Raw genomic sequence first — 25,000 nt, 5'->3', positions numbered from 1 at the left:
AAGCGATAAAAGCAATACCACCTTTTAGATGCCATTTTTCCCCGCAAAGCAGGGGTTGGCCTTTTTCGGGCACCGTGGTTGTTGTTGTTTTTGTTGGTCCCCTTTTTGAAGCAATATTTTACGGCCGGATGCCCTTCCTGCCGCCAACCCTTTTTGTCGCCTTTTACGACAAACAGGGAATTACCAGTGAACTGGTACTCAATTAGCCGACCTCGGAAGGATGACAGGCTGAGTCAACCCCCCTGGCGTTAATTCAGCGATCGACCGGGATTCGAACCCAGGATCCTAAGCTGGCACCCTAGCCGCTACCCCAACACCAGGCGATAAAAGCAATGAAGAGGAGAAAAGTGGGAGGGCCGACGGGAGTTGTGGGAGATATGTTGAAGGCAGCGGGAAATTGGAGTGTGAAGAGAATGACAGAGATCTGCAATCTGGTGGTGAAGAAGGCCGCATTCCAGTGGATTGGGAACTGAGTACCCTCGTCCCTCTGTACAAGGGGAAAGGTGACCCTCTGGACTGTGGCTCGTATCGAGCGATAAAGTTATTGGAGCATGGAATGAAGGTATTGGAAAGGGTGTTGGAGAGGAGGATAAGGAAGAAAGTGAAGATTGATGAAATGCAGTTTGGATTTATGCCAGGAAGAGGAACGACAGACGTGCTTTTTATTGTGAGGCAGTTGCAGGAGAAGTATATGGAGAAGAGGAAGAAGTTGTTTCTTGGGTTTGTTGATCTGGAGAAAGCATTCGATCGGGTTCCACATGAAGTAGCTCTTTCACGAGCCTCGATCTTGTATCCAAAAAAAAAAAGAAAAAAAAAAAAAAGGTAGTGACATGGGCATTGAGGAAGTTAGGAGTGGAGGAATGGTTGATCAGAGTAGTGATGGCAATGTACAAAAGAGCGCGCACAGCTGTTAGGACGAAGGACGGGAACAGTGGTGAGTTTGAGGTGAAGGTGGGAGTGCATCAGGGGTCGGTACTAAGTCCACTACTATTTGTAGCTGTGATGGAGGTGCTGGCTCAGAACGTAAAGGAGGGTTTACCGTGGGAGTTGTTGTACGCAGATGTTCTGGTGTTGATTGCAGAAAGTATGGATGGACTGAAGGAGAAGATGAACAAGTGGAAGGAATGTATGGAGACAAAAGGTCTGAAGGTGAATATCGGAAAAACGAAGGTGATGGCAAGTGCTAAAGCATGTGGTGAGGTGGAAAGGACTGGGAAGTGGCCGTGTTCTGTGTGCAGGAAGGGTGTCGGAGTGAATTCCATTCAATGTACAATGTGCGCTGAGTGGGTTCATCAAAAATGTATTGGTCTGAGAGGGTCATTAACCAGTGTGGCAACTACATTCAAGTGTAAGGTGTGCACAGAGGGAGCTGCAGATGGAGGAAATGTTGAGTTGGATCTTGGAGATGGCGTGAAGCTGGAAGGTGTGAAAACATTTTGTTACCTTGGAGACATGCTGAATGGAGAAGGTGGATCAGACTCGGCAACGGTTGCTCGAGTGAGATGTGCATGGAAGAAGTTTCGGGAACTGAGTGGCGTGCTGACGAGGAGGGGAGTGTCATTGAAGCTGAAGGGAAAGGTGTATGCTGCATGTGTGAGAAGTGTTATGATTTATGGGATTGAGACATGGGTAATTAACGTAGAGCAGCAACGAAGGCTGGAAAGGGTGGAAATGCGAATGGTTCGGTGGATGTGTGGAGTATCGTTGAGAGAGAGGAAGACAAATGATGAATTGCGAAAGATGATGGGAATAGAGCCTGTGATGGATGTTGTGAAGAGAAACAGGTTGAGATGGTTTGGTCATGTGTTGAGGAAGGATGAAAGTGACTGGTTGAAAAGAGTGATGGAAATGAATGTTGAAGGAAGTAGAGGATGGGGAAGACCGAGAAAGACTTGGCTAAAGCGGGCAAGGGGGTTAACAAGGGGAGATGCAGAAAATAGGGCAAAATGGAGAACATTGTCATTGGGACCGCAAGGCTAACCCCCGCTCTTGCAGGGAAAATGGCCTTAAAATGCCTGTTGTTGTTGTTGTTGTTGTAGCAATCTGGATGAAAGATAATTTGGTATCGAGAGAAAGGGATGACATTAAGGAGGGAATTAATGTTTACCGTAGAGGACACTGTGTGGATGGATGTCAGGGATTGTAAGAATCGTAAGATACTTTTTCGGAAGGTAGAGAAGCACTAAATGAATATTTTTTGCTTCTATGCTTACTGCTTGCTTCTACCAAACTAACCTATATGCAATACCCCACTCAGCTGCCAAGCCAGCCATCCCATCACCATCTGACCTCTCTGTGAGCAACATCACTGAATCATCGGTATTGCTGCACTGGACACCTCTATCTCTGGCCGCTGTCATCGGCTATCGTGTGACCGCATCATTGTCGGGCGAGGACCAGTCTCTTCATGAAGTTTTTGTGGGGCCCCACACAGGCCTTTTCTCATTTCGTGGCCTTCAGCCTGGTACCATTTATGATTTTGGCATCTCAACCATGACGGAGGGGGCAGAAAGCCGGCCTATAGTTCACAGAGAAAGCACTGGTAAATTGTTTATATACTCTGCAAATCATTATATTTACATGGCAAACTTTGGTGTTACACATTGTAACATCAATAGCATTTACAAGAGTGCAAAACATTTTCAGCTTGTTTATTTTGTTCTTAGAGGTGGAACATAAGAATAACTTTCAGTGCAATCATGTTTACTGTGTTATTCCTGACATTCTTTGTTTCCATAGCTATGGCCCCTCCACAAGAGGTCAAGCTAAACACTATCCCGAAGACTGGTAGTCTCACTGTATCGTGGAAAAAGGAAGGATGGCCAGGTTTGAAAAACATGCCATTGTTGAAACACCAAGTTTATTCATTCGTTTTTTTCTTTTTAATTTAGTTTCAAGTTTTATACATATGAATACTTTTGAATTAGCTATTCTGAAGTCAGGATATATTATTTTGACAGAAATATTTGCAGGAATCATGAAAAAAAAAAAAAAAAGAGATAATTTCTCACTGAATTCTCGCCATTCACAGAGCCTCGAGGTTATCCCAGATTGCTGCCGTTATCCCAGAAGACAATATGTTCATCCGCATTTTATCCCAGACATACCATTTGAAAATTGCCCAGGATAGATGCACAAAGTCTCACTCTTTGTCAAAGAATCCTTAATATTTTCCTCCCTGGAGAACAATAAGGTACAAGATGCATTTGATATCTGGCAAAGCAATTATTTAGATTTAGATGTATCACACTCTTTACAGAGAGTTGGTGCTGCCGAAACATTTTCTTGGCAAGGGTTATACTGCGTGGTTTGCCATTACCTTCCCAGCATTTTTTTAAATCCATGCTCTATTCTTTTTAAACTCCGAGCCTCAAGCAAGGAAGCAGCACGTACCATTTTTAACTCAATTGGACTACCGTCCAGTTGAGTTCATCACATACTGAACCCTCCGGCGTCCGTCGTCTGTCGTCGTCGTCGTCTGTCGTCTGTCGTCCGTTAACTTTTCGACGTTAACACTCCAGCGTCCACAAATATCAACCGATTCTGATCAAACTTGGAATGTTTAACCCTTACCACACGAGGTAGGTTGCTATTGCATTCCAACCCGATCCGTCACAAAATGGCCGCCATAGGCCGCCATATTGTTTTCAGCTCCGAAACGACGTTAAGACTTTAACGTCCACAAATATTTATGGATTTTGATCAAACTTGGTGTGTGAGACTCTTACCACACAAGGTAGGTTGCTATCGCATGTCAACCCGATCTGCCACAAAATGGCTGCCATAGGCCGGCATATTTTAAAATTATTACACAAGTTTGTTGGCTTTTCATTAAAGTCAAATCTAGTACAGACAACTGACCTACTTTAAAGTTGTCCAGTCAGTTCAGTTGAGTTCTGCTTCCCTGGAAGCTCTTGTTTTTTTCACAAGTCTTTGGTATGACTCAGCCAAGGTTTGAACCACCGACCTCCCAGACTCAGAGCAAACACTCCAACAAAGCAATAATAGCCATATGTAAATTATTTATGATTCAAACATACAATCGTTTTATATTTACTCGTGGGATCACCCATGGGAATCCCACGGGCATGGAGGTGTATCGTTGCGATTGGTGCAGCCGTTTTTACGGTACCCGGGACAATAACGTTAGGCGGGAGTCCAAACCTGAAAATGCTGGAGACTAAAGCTGAAATTGGAAAAACAATATAGCCTATTTTACTCCAGGGGGTCCCAGGTTTACCCACCCAAAATTTTGTTGCGATTGGTTCAGCCGTTTTTGTGGTACCTGGGAACGGATGGACCGACAGACATTTGGTGAATTATAGTAAGACTAGTGGGGTCACCCGTGGGAATCCCACGGGCATGGACGTGTGTGACATATTGAGTTAGATGCTGCACATTCAATTTTACAAAATGGTTACTGGCAATTCATTAGATCCAGAAATGGTGTAATGAACACAATTTATTTATTTCACATAATATGTGACCACTCACTCCTCTCCACCTGACACTCTCCTCTCTCCACCCTCATGCATCATGCCTCTCCAATACTTCCTCACACTCCTCTCCAATACCTCCTCACACTCCTCTCCAATACCTCCTCACACTCCTCTCCAATACCTCCTCACACACCTCTCCAATACCTCCTCACACTCCTCTCCAATCCCTCACACTCCTCTCAAATCCCTCACACTCCTCTCCAATCCCTCATACTCCCCTCCAATCGCACCTCACTCGCCTCTCCAATCGCTCCTCACTCTCCTCTCCAATCGCTCCTCACTCGCCTCTCCAATCGCTCCTCACTCTCCTCTCCAATCGCTCCTCACTCTCCACTCCAATCGGCCCTCACTCTCAAACCCCTCGCTCTTCTCCAAACCCTCGCTCCTCTCCAACCCCTCACTCCTCTCCAACCCCTTGCTCCTCTCCAACCCCTAGCTCCTCTCCAACCCCTCACACTCCTCTCCAATACCTCCTCACATTCCTCTCCAATCACGCCTCACTCGCCTCTCCAATCGCTCCCCACTCCCCTCTCCAATCGCTACTCACTCTCCTCTCCAATCGGCCCTCACTCTCCAACTCCTCACTCCTCTCCAACCTCACTCTCCTCTCCAATCGCTCCTCACTCTCCTCTCATATCAGCCCTCACTCTCCAACACCTCGCTCCTCTCCAATCCCTCGCTCCTCTCCAACCCCTCACTCCTCACCAACCCCTCGCTCTCCAACCCCTCGCTCCTCTCCGACCCCTCGCTCCTCTCCAACCCCTCGCTCCTCTCCAACCCCTCGCTCCTCTCTGACTCCTCGCTCCTCTCCAACCCCTCACTCCTCTCCAACCCCTCGCTCCTCTCCAACCCCTAGCTCCTCTCCAACCCCTTGTTCCTCTCCAACCCCTCGCTTCTCTCCAACCCCTTGTTCCTCTCCAACCCCTCGCTCCTCTCCAACCCCTAGCTGCTCACTCTCAAAACCCCTCGCTCCTCTCCAACCCCTAGCCCCTCTCCAACTCCTCGCTCCTCTCCAACACCTCGCTCCTCTTCAACCCCTCACTCCTCTCCAATACCTCCTCACACTCCTCTCCAATACCTTCTCACACTCCTCTCCAATACCTCCTCACACTCCTCTACAATACCTCCTCACACTCCTCTCCAATACCTTCTCACACTCCTCTCCAATACCTCCTCACACTCCTCTACAATACCTCCTCACCCTCCTCTCCAATCTCTCCTAACTCTCCTCTCCAATCGCTCCTCACTCCCCTCTCCAATCGCTCCTCACTCGCCTCTCCAATCGCTCCTCACTCGCCTCTCCAATGGCTCCTCACTCGCCTCTCCAATGGCTCCTCACTCGCCTCTCCAATGGCTCCTCACTCGCCTCTCCAATCGCTCCTCACTCACCTCTCCAATCGCTCCTCACTCGCCTCTCCAATCGCTCCTCACTCTCCCCTCCAATCGGCCCTCACTCTCCAACCCCTCGCTCCTCTCCAACTCCTCACTCCTCTCCAACTCCTCACTCCTCTCCAAGCTCACTCTCCTCTCCAATTGGCCCTCACTCTCCAATCCCTCGCTCCTCTCCAATCCCTCGCTCCTCTCCAACCCCTCGCTCCTCACTCTCCAACCCCTCGCCCCACACTCTCCAACTCCTCGCTCCTCACTCTCCAACTCCTCGCTCCTCACTCTCCAACACCTCGCTCCCTCTCCAACTCCTCGCTCCTCACTCTGCAACCCCTCGCTTCTCACTCTCCAACCCCTTGCTCCTCACTCTCCAACCCCTCGCACCTCTCCAACCCCACGCTCCTCTCCAACCCCTCGCTCCTCTCCAGCCCCTAGCTCCTCTCCAGCCCCTAGCTCCTCACTCTCCAACCCCTCGCTCCTCTCCAACCCCTCGCTCCTCTCCAACCCCTCACTCCTCTCCAATCCCTCGCTCTTCTCCAACCCCTCACCCTCTCCAACCCCTAGCTCCTCACTCTCCAACCCCTAGCTCCTCTCCAACCCCTCGCTCCTCTCCAACCCCTCGCGCCTCTCCAACCACTCGCTCCTCTCCAACCCCTCGCTCCTCTCCAACCCCTCGCTCCTCTCCAACCCCTCGCGCCTCTCCAACCACTCGCTCCTCTCCAACCCCTCGCTCCTCTCCAACTCCTCGCCCCTCTCCAACCCCTCGCTCCTCTCCAACCCCTAGCTCCACTCCAACCCCTCGCTCTTCTCCAACCCCTCGCTCACCTCCAACCCCTCGCTCCTCTCCAATCCCTCGCTCCTTTCTAACTCCCGGTCCTCTCCAACCCCTCGCTACTCTCCAACACCTCGCTCCTCTCCAACCCCTCGCTCCTCTCCAACCCCTCACGCCTCTCCAACCCATCGCTCCTCTCCAACCCCTCACTCCTCTCCAACCCCTCGCTCCTCTCCAACCTCTAGCTCCACTCCAACCCCTCGCTCTTCTCCAACTTCTCGCTCACCTCCAACCCCTTGCTCCTCTCCAATCCCTCACTCCTCTCCAACCCCTCGCTCCTCACTCTCCAACCCCTCACGCCTCTCCAATGTAAATTACATTGTGAAAATTAAAGATTTCAAATAAACCTATTTAAAGTGTATGCGCACATAACTAATAAAAAAAAAACGAAGAAATACCTCTCGGTAATTTCCTGAAACATATTTTACTTCCCGGATAATAATGTTGAATGAAATAAGAATGAAAAAATATATGTCGTTTTTGTGACGACTGTCATCAAAAGTAAAAGTAATATATCTTAACGGAAAAGAAAAAGCGAATTTTTAATATATGTCGACATTTTCCCCGACTGTTATTTTAGGCGGTGTATTTTCATGTATCATCGTAGCGCGATTTTAAAAAATATATCTCTGCATTTTCCCGTGTGTGCGTGAATTTTCTCAATTATTTCTGACACCGAGTCTAAAACCATCGATAAAAATTAAATCAGATGGTGAATTCGAGATAAAATCGTGAAGGTGACTCAATGAATGGGCTTTATTTTACAGGCCTTTGAGAAATCATTTCTTTCTATAAACAGAAACTTTCATCGGATTCTCTTCCCGTATTTTTCAACCGAGTCTAAAACTATGTTAGCGACTGTTAAAAATGAAATGATATATCGAATTAGAGCTGAAATAAACCTGTGTGAGAGAGAAACACAACACGGGCCTAACTAAACAGGCCTCAAAGCTATTCGAGTTAATAAAATGGTGGATATTTGTTTACATGAAGCCTCTCCAAGAATGGGTGGAGCTACTCTGTAAACGGAGTAAGCCACACCCCCGGACAGACAGACAGAATCACCGTAGCCTATTATAATTAATATAGATGGGTAAGCTTAAAGCAAGTAGTTGTTACTATAAAAGTTTTTCTTTTAAAGACTAGTTTATCATCTAACGAGATTCTCATCAAATCCATAAAAATAATGAGAAAGAATGAGTATGAGAATAAAAAGTGTGAGATAATTATAAGGAATCCAAACTTTGCTGGGAGAGAATTGATTGCCATGAAATTACTTAATATCTTAAACCTTAATGGCAAAAACAAATTTTAGAGATGTGTACTTTGCTAAAACCTGCCTCATTATGTCCTTGCAGGAGTGACAGGCTACCGAGTACGCGGTGAGCCACTGCCTGGACAACACGGTGAAGTAGTGGACATTGTGGTGGGACCAGAAATTACTTCTGCCTCATTGGACAAACTCACTCCAGGCACAGAGTATAGCATCAGTGTCTCGGTGATAAAGGATGGGAGAGAGGGCCTTCCAACTTCTGTCACAGGTCACAAAGGTCAGAGAACCTGATGCAAAAACACCTATTTTGTGGTGACGGATGTGATTGTATAAATGCGTCTTTCGTTTAAACATCAAATATGGATAAGTGAAAAGAGCCAAAGCAATGGAAGCTAAATATGTATGAAATAATTCCAGGTGGTAATGTTCTTATTCAAAACTGTGGCACCCTGCCTTTTTTTCTATATTTTTTCTATATTTTTCACAGAGCTCGGTTTAAACCCAGGAAAGAGCTTCATGCAAGAAAATGGAAGCAAGCGATAAGCCAACAAAAGGACATGAGTAAACAATGAGCAAACACAAATAGTACATGGCCTTGGGATCTGAGGTTTTGCATCATGAGCCAGGAATTCTGATGGGAACATGAACATCAGGCCAACAATTTGACAACCCAAATAGTGAGAGTTCATAACTGAAAGTTCACCAACCTTTCTCTGATAAGAGTGATAATCTCTGTGCCTCGGCCTCCTACTGAGACACTCAAATGATTCACAGTGCTCTTGATTTGGCAGCATCGTGTAGAACCAAATGAGTTGCATCCGCAGGACATACTCCATTGCACAGAGAATAAATGCCTCATATTCATTGAAAAGTTGATTTGTAACAATGATCAGCCTGACATAACAAATAGTACTGGTATATGCAGTCAACGCCTGTCTCTGGAGGCATTTTTGAAATTTGGTCGGCCCAAAAAAACATCATGCTTAATAGTGAGTCCAAAGGGTTTCAGAGACTGGACCACTTCCAGAGGTTAATGTCAAAAGGAAATCATGAGATTTTATTGGCAGTCTCTCAAGAGAGGAAACTGCTTGTGGTTCAGGCATCCATCCATGCACTGCAGTTTCAGAAGATGCAACTTGCGTGTTCAAAGGCATATTCCACCAGGCAGACACGTTTTTAACATCTTTTAGATTTGACATCAAAGATTGAGCAATTGCGAAACAATGTTTTTTTTTTTTTTTTTGTATACAAGATCGAGGCTCGTGAAAGAGCTAACATTAATCACACAAAAAAATCAAACAGACACATAAAACATATAATATGGGTAGAGGTAGACAAGATGGGGAGAGAAGGGGAAGCACACAAACACAACATTTGAGAGCAGGGACATCGGGAGATCTGTGAGAGGGAGAGGGCTTGGGGGGAGAAGGCGTGTGAAGGAGGGGAGGGGTGGGAGAAGTATAAAACACAAGGACACTGCAAGGACTTCCAGGAAGGAAGTTGGTATTTCAAAAAAGTGAATCTGGGGTGAAATTAGCGGGGGCAGAAAAGATCAAGGTTTTGGATGGGGGAAGATAAGAGATGGTGGTGAACAGCTGTTTTAAAGACCTGGAGGGAGGAGTGGGATTGAAGGGAGTGGGGAAGTTTGTTCTAGAGGTGGGAGAAAAGAGGAATGAAGGAGTGAAGGTGAACAGAGAGTCTTGATTTTGGCAGTTTAACCATCAGAGGGTTGCTGGCAGATCTTGTGCGGCCTGTAGAAATATTTGGGGGACAGAGCCCAGAGAGAGCTGGGGGAGCAAGGCCGGAGAGGAGTCGGTAGAAGACAGAAAGACCACCAACCTGCCTGTGGTGAGTGAGTGAAAGGCCCTCGGAGTTAGCTTCATCGCGGGAGATTCCAATGATTCTGAAAGCTTTGGTTTCAACAGCGTGAAGCCGAGCTAGGTCTGAGGCAGGAGCACCGGCCCAGAGGGGAGAACAGTTCTGTTAGCTTGTTAGAGAATTAGTCCTGTTACCTTGGCTTCCGTTGTGGGAAAAAGGTGTTGAGAACATTAATTGAGAATATTTGCATAAATACAAACTATTTAAGATAATCTGCACAGATTTACCAAAGGGAGATCGTGTTTATCAAATTTATTGGATTATATGAAGCAGTTTCTGTTTTGGTTGATGAGGAAAGTGCAGTGGATATTGCATATCTTGAATGTCGGAAGGCATTTGATAAGGTACCACATGGGAGGTTGTTTGCTAATATAAGGGCTTGCAGTATGGCTGGTGGAGTAGCTAACTGGATTGGAAACTGGCTTTGTCTTAGTGACAGGAAGCAAGGAGTGGCTGTGAATCGGAGGATGTAAGTGGTGGGATACCTCAGGGATTGGTACTGAGACCGTTATTATTCGTAATGTACATGAATGATTTGGACAGCGGGTTTAAGAGTCAGCTTTCTAAACTTGCAGATGACAGAGCTTGAAGGTAAGGTAGGTCGCAAAGATGGGGGAGAACAGATTCAAGAAAGTCCAGATACTTTCATAGATTAGGCAAAATATTGGCAGATGCAGTTTAACATAACGAAATGTAAGGTGCTGATGATGGGTAATAATAATGAAAATAGAGATTACATAATGCAATGGGAAGTCGCTAGATTAAGCTATGAGGAGCGGCTGAAGAAGAAGTCGGCTAGCTATTGCCAGCACCATGACCAAATTCCAAATTCCTGCCTTAACCAGCAGAGGGCGCTGCATCAGTGGCACAGCCGCACCCTCACCCATTGATGCTACCCCACAGCCTTGTGCTGCATACGAACAAGACTGTGAGAGGGAGGCTGCAGCCGTTTTACTCGATGCAGATATGAAAAACATTAGGAAATGGTCAACTACCTTGAACATTACATTCAGTGCAGGCAAGATATACCTGCTCCATCAATCCTTCACAAAGATTGGCAGGGAAAAGCCTAGGTTTTAAAAAGAATGGAGAATTGAAATAATGTTATTGTTTGTGCTTCATTGTTGTTAAAGTTTAACAAATATCACTGACAAATTTATTTTCAACATTCTTCACATTGTGTGATTCTTTTTTCATTTTTGCATTTCATTTCAGACATTAGTCCACCTGGAAGCATACGCATCGAGAGAGATCCAGAGAGTGGGGCTTTTGTAGTTGTGTGGCAAAGGGTCACTGAACCTGGTTAGCTAAAACTCTTTTCTTTCCATCCCCGTGTGTGTGTGTGCGTGTGTGTGTGTGTGTGTGTGTGTGTGTGTGTGTGTGTGTGTGTGTGTGTGTGTGTGTGTGTGTGTGTCACGCATGCGTGCAGGATGCAGTGTATATATACATATACATTTCTATATATATATTTATATAAATATATGTATACATATTTATATATACATATTTATATATTATTGTTATATTAATGTTATTAATATTATTATTATTATTATATATATTACTAATATTTATATATTATTATTTATTATATATAACCTAATATTAATTAATTATTATTAATATTAATTATTATGGCTAACCCCCGCTCTAGCGGGGAAAATGGCCTTAAAACGATCATTCATTCATTCATTCATTCATATATAGATGTAATATACTAGCATAAGTACCCGGCGTTGCCGGGTAACAATGAGTCGCTTCCTGACGGGAATATGGTATACGCAATCTGGGTCCATCATCCAGAGGGAATTTTAAAAACAGATCGCAAGTACACTGGAGCAGTGACGTATGGAGGAAAAATGACACTCAGGGTGAGATGTCAAATTGCCACCCCTCGTAACTTCCCATAAGTCTGAATGGTGTGTGTGTCCCCGTGTGTGTGTCCCCGTGTGTGTGTGTGTGTGTGTGTCCGTTTCTGTCCCCATGTGTGTGTGCCCGTTTGTGTCCCCATGTGTGTGTCCGTTTGTGTCCCCTTGTGTGTGTGTGTGTGTGTGTGTGTGTGTGTGTGTGTGTGTGTGTGTGTGTGTGTGTGTGTGTGTGTCCGTGTTTGTGTCCGTGTGTGTGTGTGTGTGTGCAGTGTCCGTGTCAGGGCTGTAACCTTTTTATCATTTGAGTTTTGTCATCAAATTTTCACCACAGCTTTATTATGAGAATATAGAGAAGGTAAATTAAAATTTTTGTCAAAAGGTCAAAGGTCAGCATCACATAAAATCATCAATGTTCATGCCATTTACCTGAAAGTTTAATAATATGCATATTGGTCAATTAATTTATTCACCAATCAAAAGCTAGAAGCAGATGGTTTTTTTAGATCTAAAGGTCAAGGTTGCATAAAATCATCAATTTTCATTTTGTGTTTTTTTTTAAAACTATTTCTTATTTTGAGCATACGGAAGAAGAAGATGACGAAGATCTCTCAATACAAACGGACGCGGACAGGCTTTGCACTTTCAGATGAGGCTTTCATGTGTCTTTCACTGAGGAGAGGCTTCCGTCCAGCAGGGATTGCAGTGATGGTTGGTTGTCCTTCTGGAAGTTTCTCCCATCTTCACACAGGATCTCTGGAGCTCAGCCAGAGTGACCATCGGGTTCTTGGTCATCTCTCTTACCAAGGCCCTTCTCCCCCGACTGCTCAGTTTGGCCGGGCGGCCAGCTCTAGGAAGAGTCCTGGTTGTTCCAAACTTCTTCCATTTAAGAATTATGGAGGCCACTGTGCTCTTGGGAACCTTCAATGCAGCAGAGATTTTTTTGTAGGCTTCCCCAGATCTGTGCCTCGACACAATCCTGTCTCTGAGCTCTGCAGGCAGTTCCTTCGACCTCATGGCTTGGTTTTTGCTCTGATATGCACTATCAGCTGTGAGACCTTATATAGACAGGTGTGTGCCTTTCCAAATCATGTCCAATCAATTGAATTTACCACCGGTGGACTCCAATCAAGGTGTAGAAACATCTCAAAGATGATCAAGAGAAATGGGAGGCACCTGAGCTAAACTTCAAGTGTCATAGCAAAGGGTCTGAATACTTATGTAAATGTGATATTTCAGCTTTTTCTTTTTAATAAATTTGCAAAACTTTCTAAAATCCTGTTTTCTCTTTGTCACTATGGGGTATTGAGTGTAGATTGATGAGGGAAAAAATGAATTTAAACGATTTCAGCAAAAGGCTGCAACATAGCAAAATGTGAAAAAAGTGAAGGGGTCTGAATACTTTCTGAATGCACTGTATATACTACCATGGATCGGCTTGCTATGCTTGCCGAAGCACATGTTGCTACAGAGGAATGGGGCTGTTTAACTGAGGATAATGACTGTACCTGAGTTGCTGTGTTATGATTTACACTAATCATAGTGAAGGAACTGCGCTCCAACGCGAGTCGAAAGAAGTGACGCGACCAAAGACGGAATTCGTCCGAGTTGCTTTATTGAAACAAAACAGCTCAGGTATTCTGACAAAAGCCCGTTTATCGGGCAGCAATATATATACACATTTATGTCGGGAAGTTTGCCCGGCAAAAGCTATACCGGGCATGCCCGGGTGTCAAGGGCGAGCCTTGGAAAGGCGAGTCTGGACCTGCCCGGGCGTGTTTGGCTGCGGCCTAGCAAGTCGAGGCTGGGCGTGCCCGGGCGCTCTGGACGAGCCCTGGAAAGGCGAGAGCGGGCATGCCCGGACGCTCTGGGCGAGCCCTGGAAAGGCGATAGCGGGCATGCCCGGACGCTCTGGGCGAGCCCTGGAAAGGCGATAGCGGGCATGCCCGGACGCTCTGGACGAGCACTGGAAAGGCGAGAGCGGGCATGCCCGGACGCTCTGGGCGAGCCCTGGAAAGGCGGGAGCGGGCATGCCCGGATGCTCTGGGCGAGCCCTGGAAAGGCGAGAGCGGGCATGCCCGGACGCTCTGGGCGAGCCCTGGAAAGGCGATAGCGGGCATGCCCGGACGCTCTGGGCGAGCCCTGGAAAGGCGAGAGCGGGCATGCCCGGGAAAGATGAGACCGGGCGTGCCCAGGAGGTTCGGGCGTGCCCGGGAACAGTGAGTCCGGGCATGCCCGGGAGAGGCGCGTCTGGCCGTGTTCTGGCCGGTGCAAGGCGATTGTGTGCATCCAGCGGTAACCGCTACAACACAAACGTTTATTTTTGGACAAATTGATTTATCATATTCGTGATGTTACATTTTTATAAGCAATTTAAGTTGAAGATTTAGCTTGAACATAAAAGTGCTTTTGTTCTACAATGGTAAAACATATATGAATATAAATACAAATAAATAACAGCTGATCTACAGTACTCTTGCATCATATTCATGTTTAGATCTGAAAATCAAATTTCTTGCATATACAGTACAGCAAAATAACAAATTGGACTTCACTGTTCCAATACTTATGGAGGGCTGTGTAACCAACAGTCTGTTGCTGCGATGAGTGAATTATTTTATTTATTTATTTTTTTAGCCCTTTATTCTTTTTATTTGCCTTTTTGTTACTTTTTCTCCATTATTTTGAATAATTACATTGCTTACTCAAGATTTGTATGTTACTACCTCCAGAAAATACGATTCTTTCTAATTTGTGTTTTTCTTCTGGAATTTGAGAATTCTGGAATTTGTGAATTCTGGAATTTGAGTCCTTTGCTTTTCTTTTACAATCTGGACGTGTGGTGCTGCAGGGGTTGTAGCATACCGAGTACGAAGCGAGCCTCTGCCAGGACAGCAAGGAGAATTGGATGAGATTACAGTGGGACCCGAACAAACTTATGCACCACTAGAAAGACTCACTGCTGGCGTCGAGTACATCATTAGTGTCCGGACTGTGATGGTTGGAAACAAGGAGGGACCTCCTGCGATAACTGTCATAAACTCAGGTTAGACATTTTGTTGAAAAGATTGCAATAGCATGCCAGATTTTTGTGTTCATGTGAACATGTATCTGTAATTGTTTAAAGGAAACCTTTTTTTTTTCGCTTAATTTCACAATATTACCAAAATGTTGTTTTTTTTAAACTAACTATTTTCTATAACAAAAACTGTTCCTCTTTTTAAAACTTTATGTCTTTAAGGATTTCGATTGTAGTCGAAGAGCTATATTGAATGTTGTGTGATGGATTTTTAAAATTCACACTTTGTGTTTACTATCCCTGTTTGGGCTTTGTAGGTCTCAGGGAACCTGAACACTTGGAGGTTGAGACTGACCCGGAAAGTGGGAATTTGATTGTGGCGTGGCAAAGGGTAGCTATTCCAGGTAAAATAAATGGTATTCCTTCATTGAAGCGACAACATTACAGATGTATATTTCTGTTTAATTAGTTTCATACAGATGAAAATAGTAAATTATGAAACTCTAATTAATGTTAGAATCATTTTTTTCATGCAGAATGTTTTTTGTTGAGGCTTTTTTTATCAGTTATTTCCATTTTGTAACCCACACTGTATTATGAAGATTACATCTGGTTTTATTGTTTATTTTTCCTATGCAAAGGAGTAACAGGGTACAGGGTTCGTGGTGTGCCCTTATTGGGCCAGGTTGCTGAAACAGAGGAGAAAGTTGTGAGACCAGATCAAACTTCAACATCTCTAGATGAGCTAACCCCCGGAGTATGGTACAAGATCATTGTTTCAGCCATTAAAGACGGCAAAGACGGCCTGCCCACTGCAACCACAGCCGAAACAGGTTTGAATAATCAAGAATAGCATTTGACAACAATTGTTTTTCATTTATGTTGCCGAATAAATAAACTAGATTCAAGAGGAAGGTCATGGAGACACTTGGACTGATGGGCTGCAAGTATGGATGAATATACCAGCAAACAAAGCAGTGATGGCAATTTCATTTAGTATTTCTGTTCTTGTTCTATTTCAAGAACTGCTTTGTGTAACGCTTTCATATTTGCAATACAAATCAGAATCATGGCAGTTGTTGGGCCACATTGTAAGCCTTAAAGTCATCAAAGGAAGTCAAACATTCGATCCAATATCAATTTAAAATGAAATTACTTTTATGAAATTAACTTAATTGATACATGTTTACCATCAAGTCATCTTTACAATAAAATAAGTCGTTAAAACCGATCAGACCTCAAACTACTTTTTTCGCTGAACTGATGTTGATCAAAGATATTTCGGTCACTTAAGTTGTATCAATTTTTCTGACGACACCGCTGAAGCTAGAAGGAAGAATGAAATTATATATTTGAGTATGCATTTTATTTGCTGTACTTTTGTCCTTTAAATAAATGATTCTGGTAGTATAAGATTTAAAATGATCACACTGATAAGCCTGCATCCGTTTTATAATAATCTTACTAATTATTCCTGAGAATTTTCTGACAATAATTTTGCTTTGACACTGGTGGTTGTTTCTAAAATACCATTTGAGCACAATTTAGTAAACTATATTATCTATACCTATAAAAGGCAAAAATGTATCTCTCTCTCTCTCACTCTCTTTATTTGTGTTCTATGCACGGCCACATATTTTAAGTTACAAGCTCCAAACTATACAAGTTTTTGTGGAGTGGGGGGATAAGTAACACAGGCTATGTGGCCGCGGCCTCACACAGGGATATAGAGGGCGGGGGGCATAGATCTCTCTGTAAATGTGTACCGTGTAGCGCCACCTGGTGGTGGTTGCAGTAGGTATTACAATTCCCTTTTTTACCTGGGCAACACTGAGGTTAAAGCACTCTTCGCACGGGTAAATTAATTTTGCCAAACAGGAAGACTAACTGGTCCATCAGCGAAGCGATGGGTAGGCTTCGCTAGTGTAAGAATACCATTTGAATACATTATTACTAAGTTAATGTACATTGTTTAACTGTATCCTTATCGTTGAACTGATTGCTGTTGAATCCTTTGTAGCACTGAGTAAGCCAGGAGGAATCCACTTGGAGGTTGATTCAGAGACTGGAATCCTCACAGTAATGTGGGACAGTGTTGATGTGCCAGGTAACTCACAGAAACTGAATTTTGCACATTTATGGATCATTTACTGTTCTTTCTTCTGGTATAGTTACAATTTGGGTTGCAACAAAAACTTTATGGTAATGTTTTCAAACCATTTTATTTTAATGGACATGAATGAAACAGGGTTAGTGTCTTTTATTTATGTAAGATACTGTATTAGCAAAGTTAAGTAACATCCATTTGTGACTATTCGCAGGTATAACTGGATACCATGTGCAAGGTGTACCATTGAATGGCCAAATTGGACATACAGAGACCATTATGGTGAGGCCTGATAAGTCCTTTTCACCACTGGAAAGACTCACTCCTGGTGTTGAGTACAGCATCAGTGTTTCAGCTGTGAAGGATGGAAAGAAAGGCCTTCCTGCCACGACCTTCATAAGCACAGGTTCGGAAACAATATAAACCTAGAAACAACAGACAAAGCACAATGACATTTACTGCTCGTTTTTTTTTCTTGCTTTTACATAAGTATTGGTTTTTGATGCACCATACTCATTAAAGAGCATTGGTGCTGCCAAAGCAATTTCTTGGCAAGGGTTATACTGGGTGGTTTGCCATTGCCTTCGCAGCATTTTTGTCCATGCTCTTTCCTTTTAAGTGGTGAGCATCAAGCAAGACGTAAGCAGCACGTATCATTTTTAAAGTCTTTGGTGTAACTCCGCCAGGGTTTGAACCTCCGATCTCCCAGACTCAGAGCGGACGCTCGAACCATTACTTCACCAAGTCTGGTTACATTAGCATTTGTTGAAGGTAAAAATAAGCAATTTATAAGGAAACTTGTTGCTTCTGGAACCACAGCTATTGTGAAATATAAAGCAAACTCGAAATGAGACAAAATGGGAACTAAACACAGAAAGGAAGATAAGTGGAAGAAATATAAAACAGTATCCATGGAGAACAAATCCACAAGGGCAAAATAGTTCACCAGTATTCAACATTGGGGAGGAACAAAGCTGAGCCTTATGAGGATGGAAATCTCACATGGATAGTTACAATCCTCTGTACATGAAAGCTGAACAATGAACCCTTGGACCATGCAGTGCATGCGACAACTCAGGGAAAAGAGCATGGCCGATTCACACAAGAGGAGTGAAGAGTGCAGCACACATGCTCGAGAAAATAATGAATGGCGAAAACTCACCATTGAATTCTAAATCTCACAAGCCATCTCCTTTAATTGGTACATCATTTAGTAAGGACTATCTGGAAGCCCGTGGTAAAATACCACGATAGGAAAAAAGGACGCTTTTTATTCTTGCCCTGATTGAAATGTATTCTTTTTACCCTCAACCCCCCTGCCCAGACCATCACCCCCATGCTCCCAGACCCCCACACCCCATCCGCAACCACTCACACCTCCCAGCCCCCCAATACCCTCTGTCGCCACCCTCTCTCACATTGCGGGTCCCTTCAGTTCTCCTGCAGTTTCTTCTCTCAATGTTGACAACTATGCAAACATATATATATATATATATATATATATATATATATATATATATATATATATATATATATATATATGTTTGTTAACAGATATAGCTATTCCAATTTGAACACTTGTTACCATGTCCCTTGAATCCTTTCTTCGCAGCTAAGATGGCGCCATAGCAACCGAGACACAGATGCCTATTTCAACCAAAAACATCTTTTTAGCTCACCTGGAATAAGTTCAGGGGAGATTATGCGATGGCGTCAGTCCGTCCATCCGTAAATACTTGCAACCTCTTCTCCAAAACCGCTGAAGGGATTGTGACCAGATTTGGCACAAATGATATTTGTTGTGTTGTGACTAAAGTTTGTTCCTGGCATTTAAAAAATCGGGGTCTAAGGTGGTCTATGTGGGAGCTTGTCCCCCAAAATAGGTATTGTTTTGTTTGTTAAGGTCTTATGATGATGTTAGTATGATTCTAAATGCTGCCCTGTCTTCTAGCAAGCATTGAAATTGGTTTAACATATCCTTAGTCAGTGCAGTATAATGTTTATTCTACCAGATGAGCGCCAGGGGTATTGCCCCAATGTTTTATTATAGGTTTGTAATTATGTTTGCCTAAAAAATGAAAATTTTGATGGCATCTCATGATTCCTTCTTTCAACTCTAGATATTACTGCTTGGAAGCATTGATAGGTGCTCGCAAAATCTATTGTTATTATTATAAGTAGTAATGTTTTTGTTTGTTTTTTTTGAAGTTATTTTATGTTGTTGCCCTAGACATTCCTCAGCCTGAGGACTTGGATTTGGACACTAATCTAGACACCGGCGACCTGACGGTGACGTGGCAAACCGTTTCTGACCCAAGTGAGTTGTAAAGGAGTGTTTCTGATGGGCATCTGTAGTTTTGATGGATTAAATTATTTTAACAATGAAAGATCCTTGGACTGATTGCATTTAGTCACTCGCTGCCCAAATGCTGAGCAAGCTGTCCTGACTTCGGCTAAGTTTACTTTTACATGAATCATAAGGAAAGTGGTAGACCACCGACAAATGCATTTAGTATATGAGATATGAATCTAAATTTCCATCCTAATTTGTTGTGAGCTCAAACAATGTTATTCTTTATATTTATCATTTGTCTTATCTTGTTTTTTAAGGAGTGACAGGCTACCGGGTGCGCGGTATGCCCTTACCTGGCCAGCAGAGAGAGACAGAGGATAAGATTGTCAGGCCAGATGAAACATCAACAACTTTTCACAACCTCAACCCTGGTGTAGAGTACAGGATCATTGTCTCAGCTGTTAAGGATGACAAAGAGGGACTTCCTGCTACCATTACAATCCATACAGGTTGGATTTGCAAAACATTGTGACACTCATATTTGCAAAGCACGTGCAGCCAATTGTCATCTCTCCAAAATACACTTTGGATAAGTGGAAACCCTCATGTGAATGTTACATAACAAAATAGTGGTGTTGTTTCTCTGCTTAGAGTTTCATTAAGCCCCTCATATTCATGATTATGTCAAATAGTAATAACACTGTGTTTCCAATATTATGTACTGTTTATGCTGACGATACCATGCACACTCCTGTGTATGATATATACAGTCACGTGAAAAAGTAAGTGCACCGCATGTAAAGTTTTGACTTTTTCAACATAGTTCAACATACAGCTATTTGATCTTCATTTCAACAATATTGAGAGATAAAGGTGATATAATATAACAAATATCATGAAACATTTACATTTTGTAGTCCATTGTATAATTTAAATAAACATAAATGCAAATTTCGCATGTGGAAAAAGTAAGTACACCCTTGGCTCTAATAGGTGGTATTGCCCCCTTTGGCAGAAACATCCTCAAGTAGGCGTTTCTTATAACTGTCTACCAGTCTCTGACATCGACTGGGAGAAATATTTGCCCACTCCTCCATGCACAATTCTTACAGCTGTGCGATGTTTGAGGGGTTTCTTGCATGCACAGCTTGTTTCAAATCCCCCCACAACATCTCGATGGGATTTAGATCCGGGCTTTGACTTGGCCATTCCAGAACCCTCCATTTCTTTCTTTTCAGCCATTCCTTGGTGGATTTACTGGTATGTTTAGGGTCATTGTCATGTTGCAAGGTCCACCTTCGGTTGAGCTTCAACTCTCCGACAGATGGCCTCATTATCCTCAAGCACCCTCTGGTACAATGAAGAATTCATAGTGGATTATATGATGGTGAGCTGCCCAGGCCCTGATGCAGCAAAGCTGCCCCAAACCATAATATTTCCACCACCATGCTTTACAGTTGGTATCAGGCTCTTGTGGTCAAATGCTGTCTTTGGTTTTCGCCAAACATGTCTTCTGGTACTGTGGCCAAATAGCTCTACCTTTGACTCATCTGTCCAGAGCACATTGTTCCAGAAGTGCTGGTCTTTGCCTCGGTGCTCATTGGCAAGCTTTAGTCTTGCCCTGATGTTCTTTCTGGACAGCAAAGGTTTCCCCCTGGCACACCTCCCATGTAGATCAAGTTTGTGCAGCCTCTTTCTAAGGGTAGACTCATGTACTTTGACATCAACAGAGGCAAGAGCTACCTGTAGGTCCCGTGATGACATTCTGGGGTTCTTAGAGACTTCTTTCAGCATCTTGCGGTCTGCTCTCGGGCTGAACTTGCTGGGGCAGCCTGGCCTGAACAGGTTGGCAGTTGTTTGGAATCTTCACTTGTAGATGATCTTCTGGACAGTCGAATGATTGATTTCAAATTGTTTGAAGATCTTTTAAAATCCCTTCCCAGACTCGTAGGAATCTATAACCTTCTTTCTGAAGGCCTCAGAGAGCTCTTTTGATCTCGGCATGGTGAAGCCGCACACTTCAACAACAAAGAGCAAACCAAACTAAATGTCTGAGTTTTAAATAAGACAGGTTCCTCCAAGATCGTCTCTAACGATGTTCTAATCATTTGCACCTGAGCTGGTGCACCTGATTCTAATTTTATGTATTTGATGTAATGATAAATGTCGGGGTGTACTTACTTTTCCACATACGAAATTTGCATTTATGTTTATTTAAATTATACAATGGACTACAAAATGTAAATGTTTCATGATATTTTTTATATTATATCACCTTTATCTATCAATATTGTTGAAATGAAGATCAAATAGCTGTATGTTGAAATATGTTGAAAAATCAAAACTTTACATGGGGTGTACTTACTTTTTCACGTGACTGTAACTTGATGACATGGGTGATGTTTCAAATAATTGTGATGTAGCATGTCATATAGCTTGGAAATCGGAACTTTTTGGAAATGTTCCTTCTTTCTCTTCTTACTTTTTTTTTTTTTGTATACAAGATCGAGGCTCGTGTAAAAGCTAGCATCAAAAAAAACAAAAAACCGACACACACAAAACATACAATAAAAGGAGCGGAAGACAAGATGGGGAGAGGGAGGGGAGTACACAAGTACAACAGCAGAGAACAGGGACAACGGAAGATCTGTGGGAGGGAGAGGACTTGAGGGGGAGGAGGCATGGGAAGACAGGTGGTGGGGTGGGAAAGGTATAAAACACATGGACACTGCTAGAACTTCCAGGAAAGAAAGAAGTTGGTATTTCAGAAAAAAGTGGATTTGAGGTGAATTAACGGGGGTGGAAGAGATCAAGGTTTTGGATGGGGGAAGACAAGAGATGGTGGTGAACAGCTGTTTTAAAGACCTGGAGGGAGGAGTGGGATTGAAGAGAGTGAGGGAGTTTGTTCCAGAGGCAGGAGAAAAGAGGAATGAAGGAGTGAAGGTGAGCAGAGAGTCTTGATTTTGGCAGTTTAACCAGAAGAGGGTTACTGGCAGATCTTGTGCGACCTGAAGGAATATTTGAGGGACAGAGCACAGATAGACTTGGGAGAGCAAGGCCGGAGAGGAGTCGGTAGAAGACAGAAAGACCACCAACCTAACCTGCCTGTGGTGAGTGAGTGAAAGGCCCTCGGAGTTAGCTTCATCGCAGGAGATTCCAATGATTCTGAAAGTTTTGGTTTCAACAGCATGAAGCCGAGCTAGGTGTGAGGCAAGAGCACCGGCCCAGAGGGGGGAACAGTATTCCATTGAGCTGCGGATGAAAGCCTTGTATGTGGTGAGGAGCTCAGAAGTGCCAAGGAAGGACTTCGCACGACGGAGGATGCCCATTCGGCGACTGGCTTTGGAGGCCAGCTTGGAAATGTGGTTTTCCCAGGAAAGATCATGGCAGATAGTGAGACCCAAAAGCTTGATTGACACTTGATTGATTCTAGAAACTTACTTCAAGAAACAACAACTCGGAAATATTTTACTAACTATTTCTTTCATTTAATGCAATAAAATTGTCTTGAAAATTTAACTTCTTAGGTTGGTTATAATCCACACACATTTTCCATAGATATTAATGTTTATTGTAACCCCTTCATCTTCATCATAGACAACAGCTAACCACAGACAGATTTGAACTGTATGCCAAATTCTGTGATCTTAGCATTACAAGATGGACAAAAAGTTAAAATCTGAGCTAATTAAAAAGTCAAAACACATTCATAAAATTTATTGTGAGTCTTTGTGATCTCTTGAGAACCATACACTTTCCCCTTCCCACTCACACCCTTAGAGAATAGCTGCAGACCTCAATAATTGACATACTTTGTCAGGAAGCATGCATGTTTGGGGAGCTTCGTCACACACGTGACAAGATTCACCTCTTCACAGCTATTGACATGCATTTGTTAATCTCTTGTCATTACATGTAAAAGATTGCAAATTATTTTATGATAAAAGCACTTTGATTTTGAGAGGCTGTAATATTATTAGTATCTCCATTCTCCACTTGATGTCCAGGCAACATTGCTTTGCCTAAAAAATGAACGTCTCACCTTTGGTATCATAAACAAAGTGTCATGCTTTAAATCCCCAAAATTGGTGGAGCAAACAGCATGGCATAAAGATGTAATCACTGTGGAACATAGGTATGAATGAAACTTGTGTCGGTGTCTATTGAATGAAGAATAAGAATAAGAAGAACCACCTTTAAAGGCCATTTTCCCGCAGAGCAGGGGTTGGCCTTTTTCGGGCACCGTAGTCCCTTTTTTTGGAGCAATGTTTTACGGCCAGATGCCCTTCCTGCTGCCAACCCTGTTAGTCGCCTCTTGCGACACACAGGGAATTACCAGTGAACTGGTACTCAATTTGCCGACCTCAGAAGGATGAACAGGCTGAGTCAACCCCCCTGGTGTTAATTCAGTGATCGACCGGGATTCGAACCCAGGATCCTAGGATCCCAAGCCAGCACCCTAACCGCAGAGCCAACACCAGGCTCGGTGTCTATTGAATGGGTCAATGATAAATATTTACTGCTTTGCACTGATGGTAAAAATCACAAATGAACACTAACGTATTCCAAGTTCGTTATTCATAGTTTATATTGGTGTTAATATACAGATATTTAAAAGATGGAATTCATGGATACATGATTTTGGGAATCGATGAGATGACCACACGTTGTGTCATACAGGACCCACATCCATCTGCTAGGCAAACAGAAGCTGCATCTCTCTCTGCTGATATGGAAATGATTAGACACTGATATGATGAATGGAACTTGTCCTTCAATCCTGAAAAATCTCACAATCTGAAACACCATTGCACTAGAAGGATCATCAAACAAACACACGTATCTATTTCCTTGGTCATCCACTGGAAGAGGTTCTGTCTCTTGAACGAAAAGGCCTCACCATCAGCCATGACCTTTCCTGTGCTGACCACAGAGCAAAGCTGGCCGCCAAAGCCAGCAACAGAATGAGCATATCCTCTGCTGTTCCAGAAGAAGCTGTTTTGTCTTACTCTTCCCTGTAGGACTCCAATCAAGCAGTACACTGCCATGTCCCCCAATTATTGTCATCCCCAATAACATTAACTAACCCAAAAACCTTACTTGTTAGTTTCTGTGTTTCCTCTCCTCCTCCCTCTCCTCCTTTCCTGTTTGTTCCTTCCCTTGATGTTTGTCCCAATGTCAGTTGTACTTTGTTCTCCTGCAAAAAAAATATATATATATATATCTGTTATTCAGTCTTGGTTTTCTTCATCGTTAAGTCATTTCGTTGTCTTCTTTATAACACGTAGAGTCGTAGATTTATGGGAGTGAGACATGGGTAATGAACGTAGAGCAGCAACGAAGGCTGGAAAGGGTGGAAATGCGAATGGTTCGGCGGATGTGCGGAGTATCTTTGAGAAAGAGGAAGACAAATGATGAATTGTGAAAGATGATGGGAATAGAGCCTGTGATGGATGCTGTGAAGAGAAACAGGTTGAGATGGTTTGGTCATGTGTTGAGGAAGGATGAAAGTGACTGGTTGAGAAGAGTGATGGAAATGAATGTAGAAGGTAGTAGAGGACGGGGAAGACCGAGAAAGACTTGGTAAAGATGGTGGAAGAAGAAATGCGGGCAAGGGGGTTAACAAGGAGAGATGCAGAAAATAGGGCAAAATGGAGAAGATTGTCATGGGGACCGCAAGGCTAACCCCTGCTCTTGAAGGGAAAATGGCCTTAAAATGCATGTTGTTGTTTTGTTGTTTGTCTTCTTTATAACATTTCAAAATAAGTGACCATCTACACAATGCCTATTCAAAAATGGGCAAACATTTAGACCCCACATCCCTATTTTTTCATTCCTTTCCCCCATA

General features: G+C 43.4%; 1 protein-coding gene across 7 annotated transcripts in view; it reads left to right on the top strand.

Moving 5' to 3' along the window:
* The window catches only part of LOC137433592 (uncharacterized), a 377,223-nt gene that overhangs the window by 199,864 nt on the left and 152,359 nt on the right, over positions 1-25,000 (top strand). For all 7 annotated transcript variants that reach the window (XM_078782386.1, XM_078782378.1, XM_078782406.1 and 4 more), the window contains 11 exons: positions 2,258-2,542; positions 2,740-2,826; positions 8,076-8,267; positions 11,084-11,170; positions 14,585-14,779; positions 15,070-15,156; positions 15,394-15,585; positions 16,773-16,859; positions 17,074-17,265; positions 19,090-19,176; positions 19,470-19,661. In XM_078782386.1, the coding sequence (XP_078638512.1) occupies positions 2,258-2,542; positions 2,740-2,826; positions 8,076-8,267; positions 11,084-11,170; positions 14,585-14,779; positions 15,070-15,156; positions 15,394-15,585; positions 16,773-16,859; positions 17,074-17,265; positions 19,090-19,176; positions 19,470-19,661 (1,683 nt within the window). The remainder of the gene's footprint in view (positions 1-2,257; positions 2,543-2,739; positions 2,827-8,075; positions 8,268-11,083; positions 11,171-14,584; positions 14,780-15,069; positions 15,157-15,393; positions 15,586-16,772; positions 16,860-17,073; positions 17,266-19,089; positions 19,177-19,469; positions 19,662-25,000) is intronic.

This window comes from Myxine glutinosa, chromosome 1, assembly GCF_964187855.1.
Source record: "Myxine glutinosa chromosome 1, kmMyxGlut1.1, whole genome shotgun sequence".
NCBI lineage: Eukaryota > Metazoa > Chordata > Myxini > Myxiniformes > Myxinidae > Myxine > Myxine glutinosa.
Note: the sequence above shows the minus strand (reverse complement) of the source record. Positions and strands in the feature narration are given on the sequence as shown.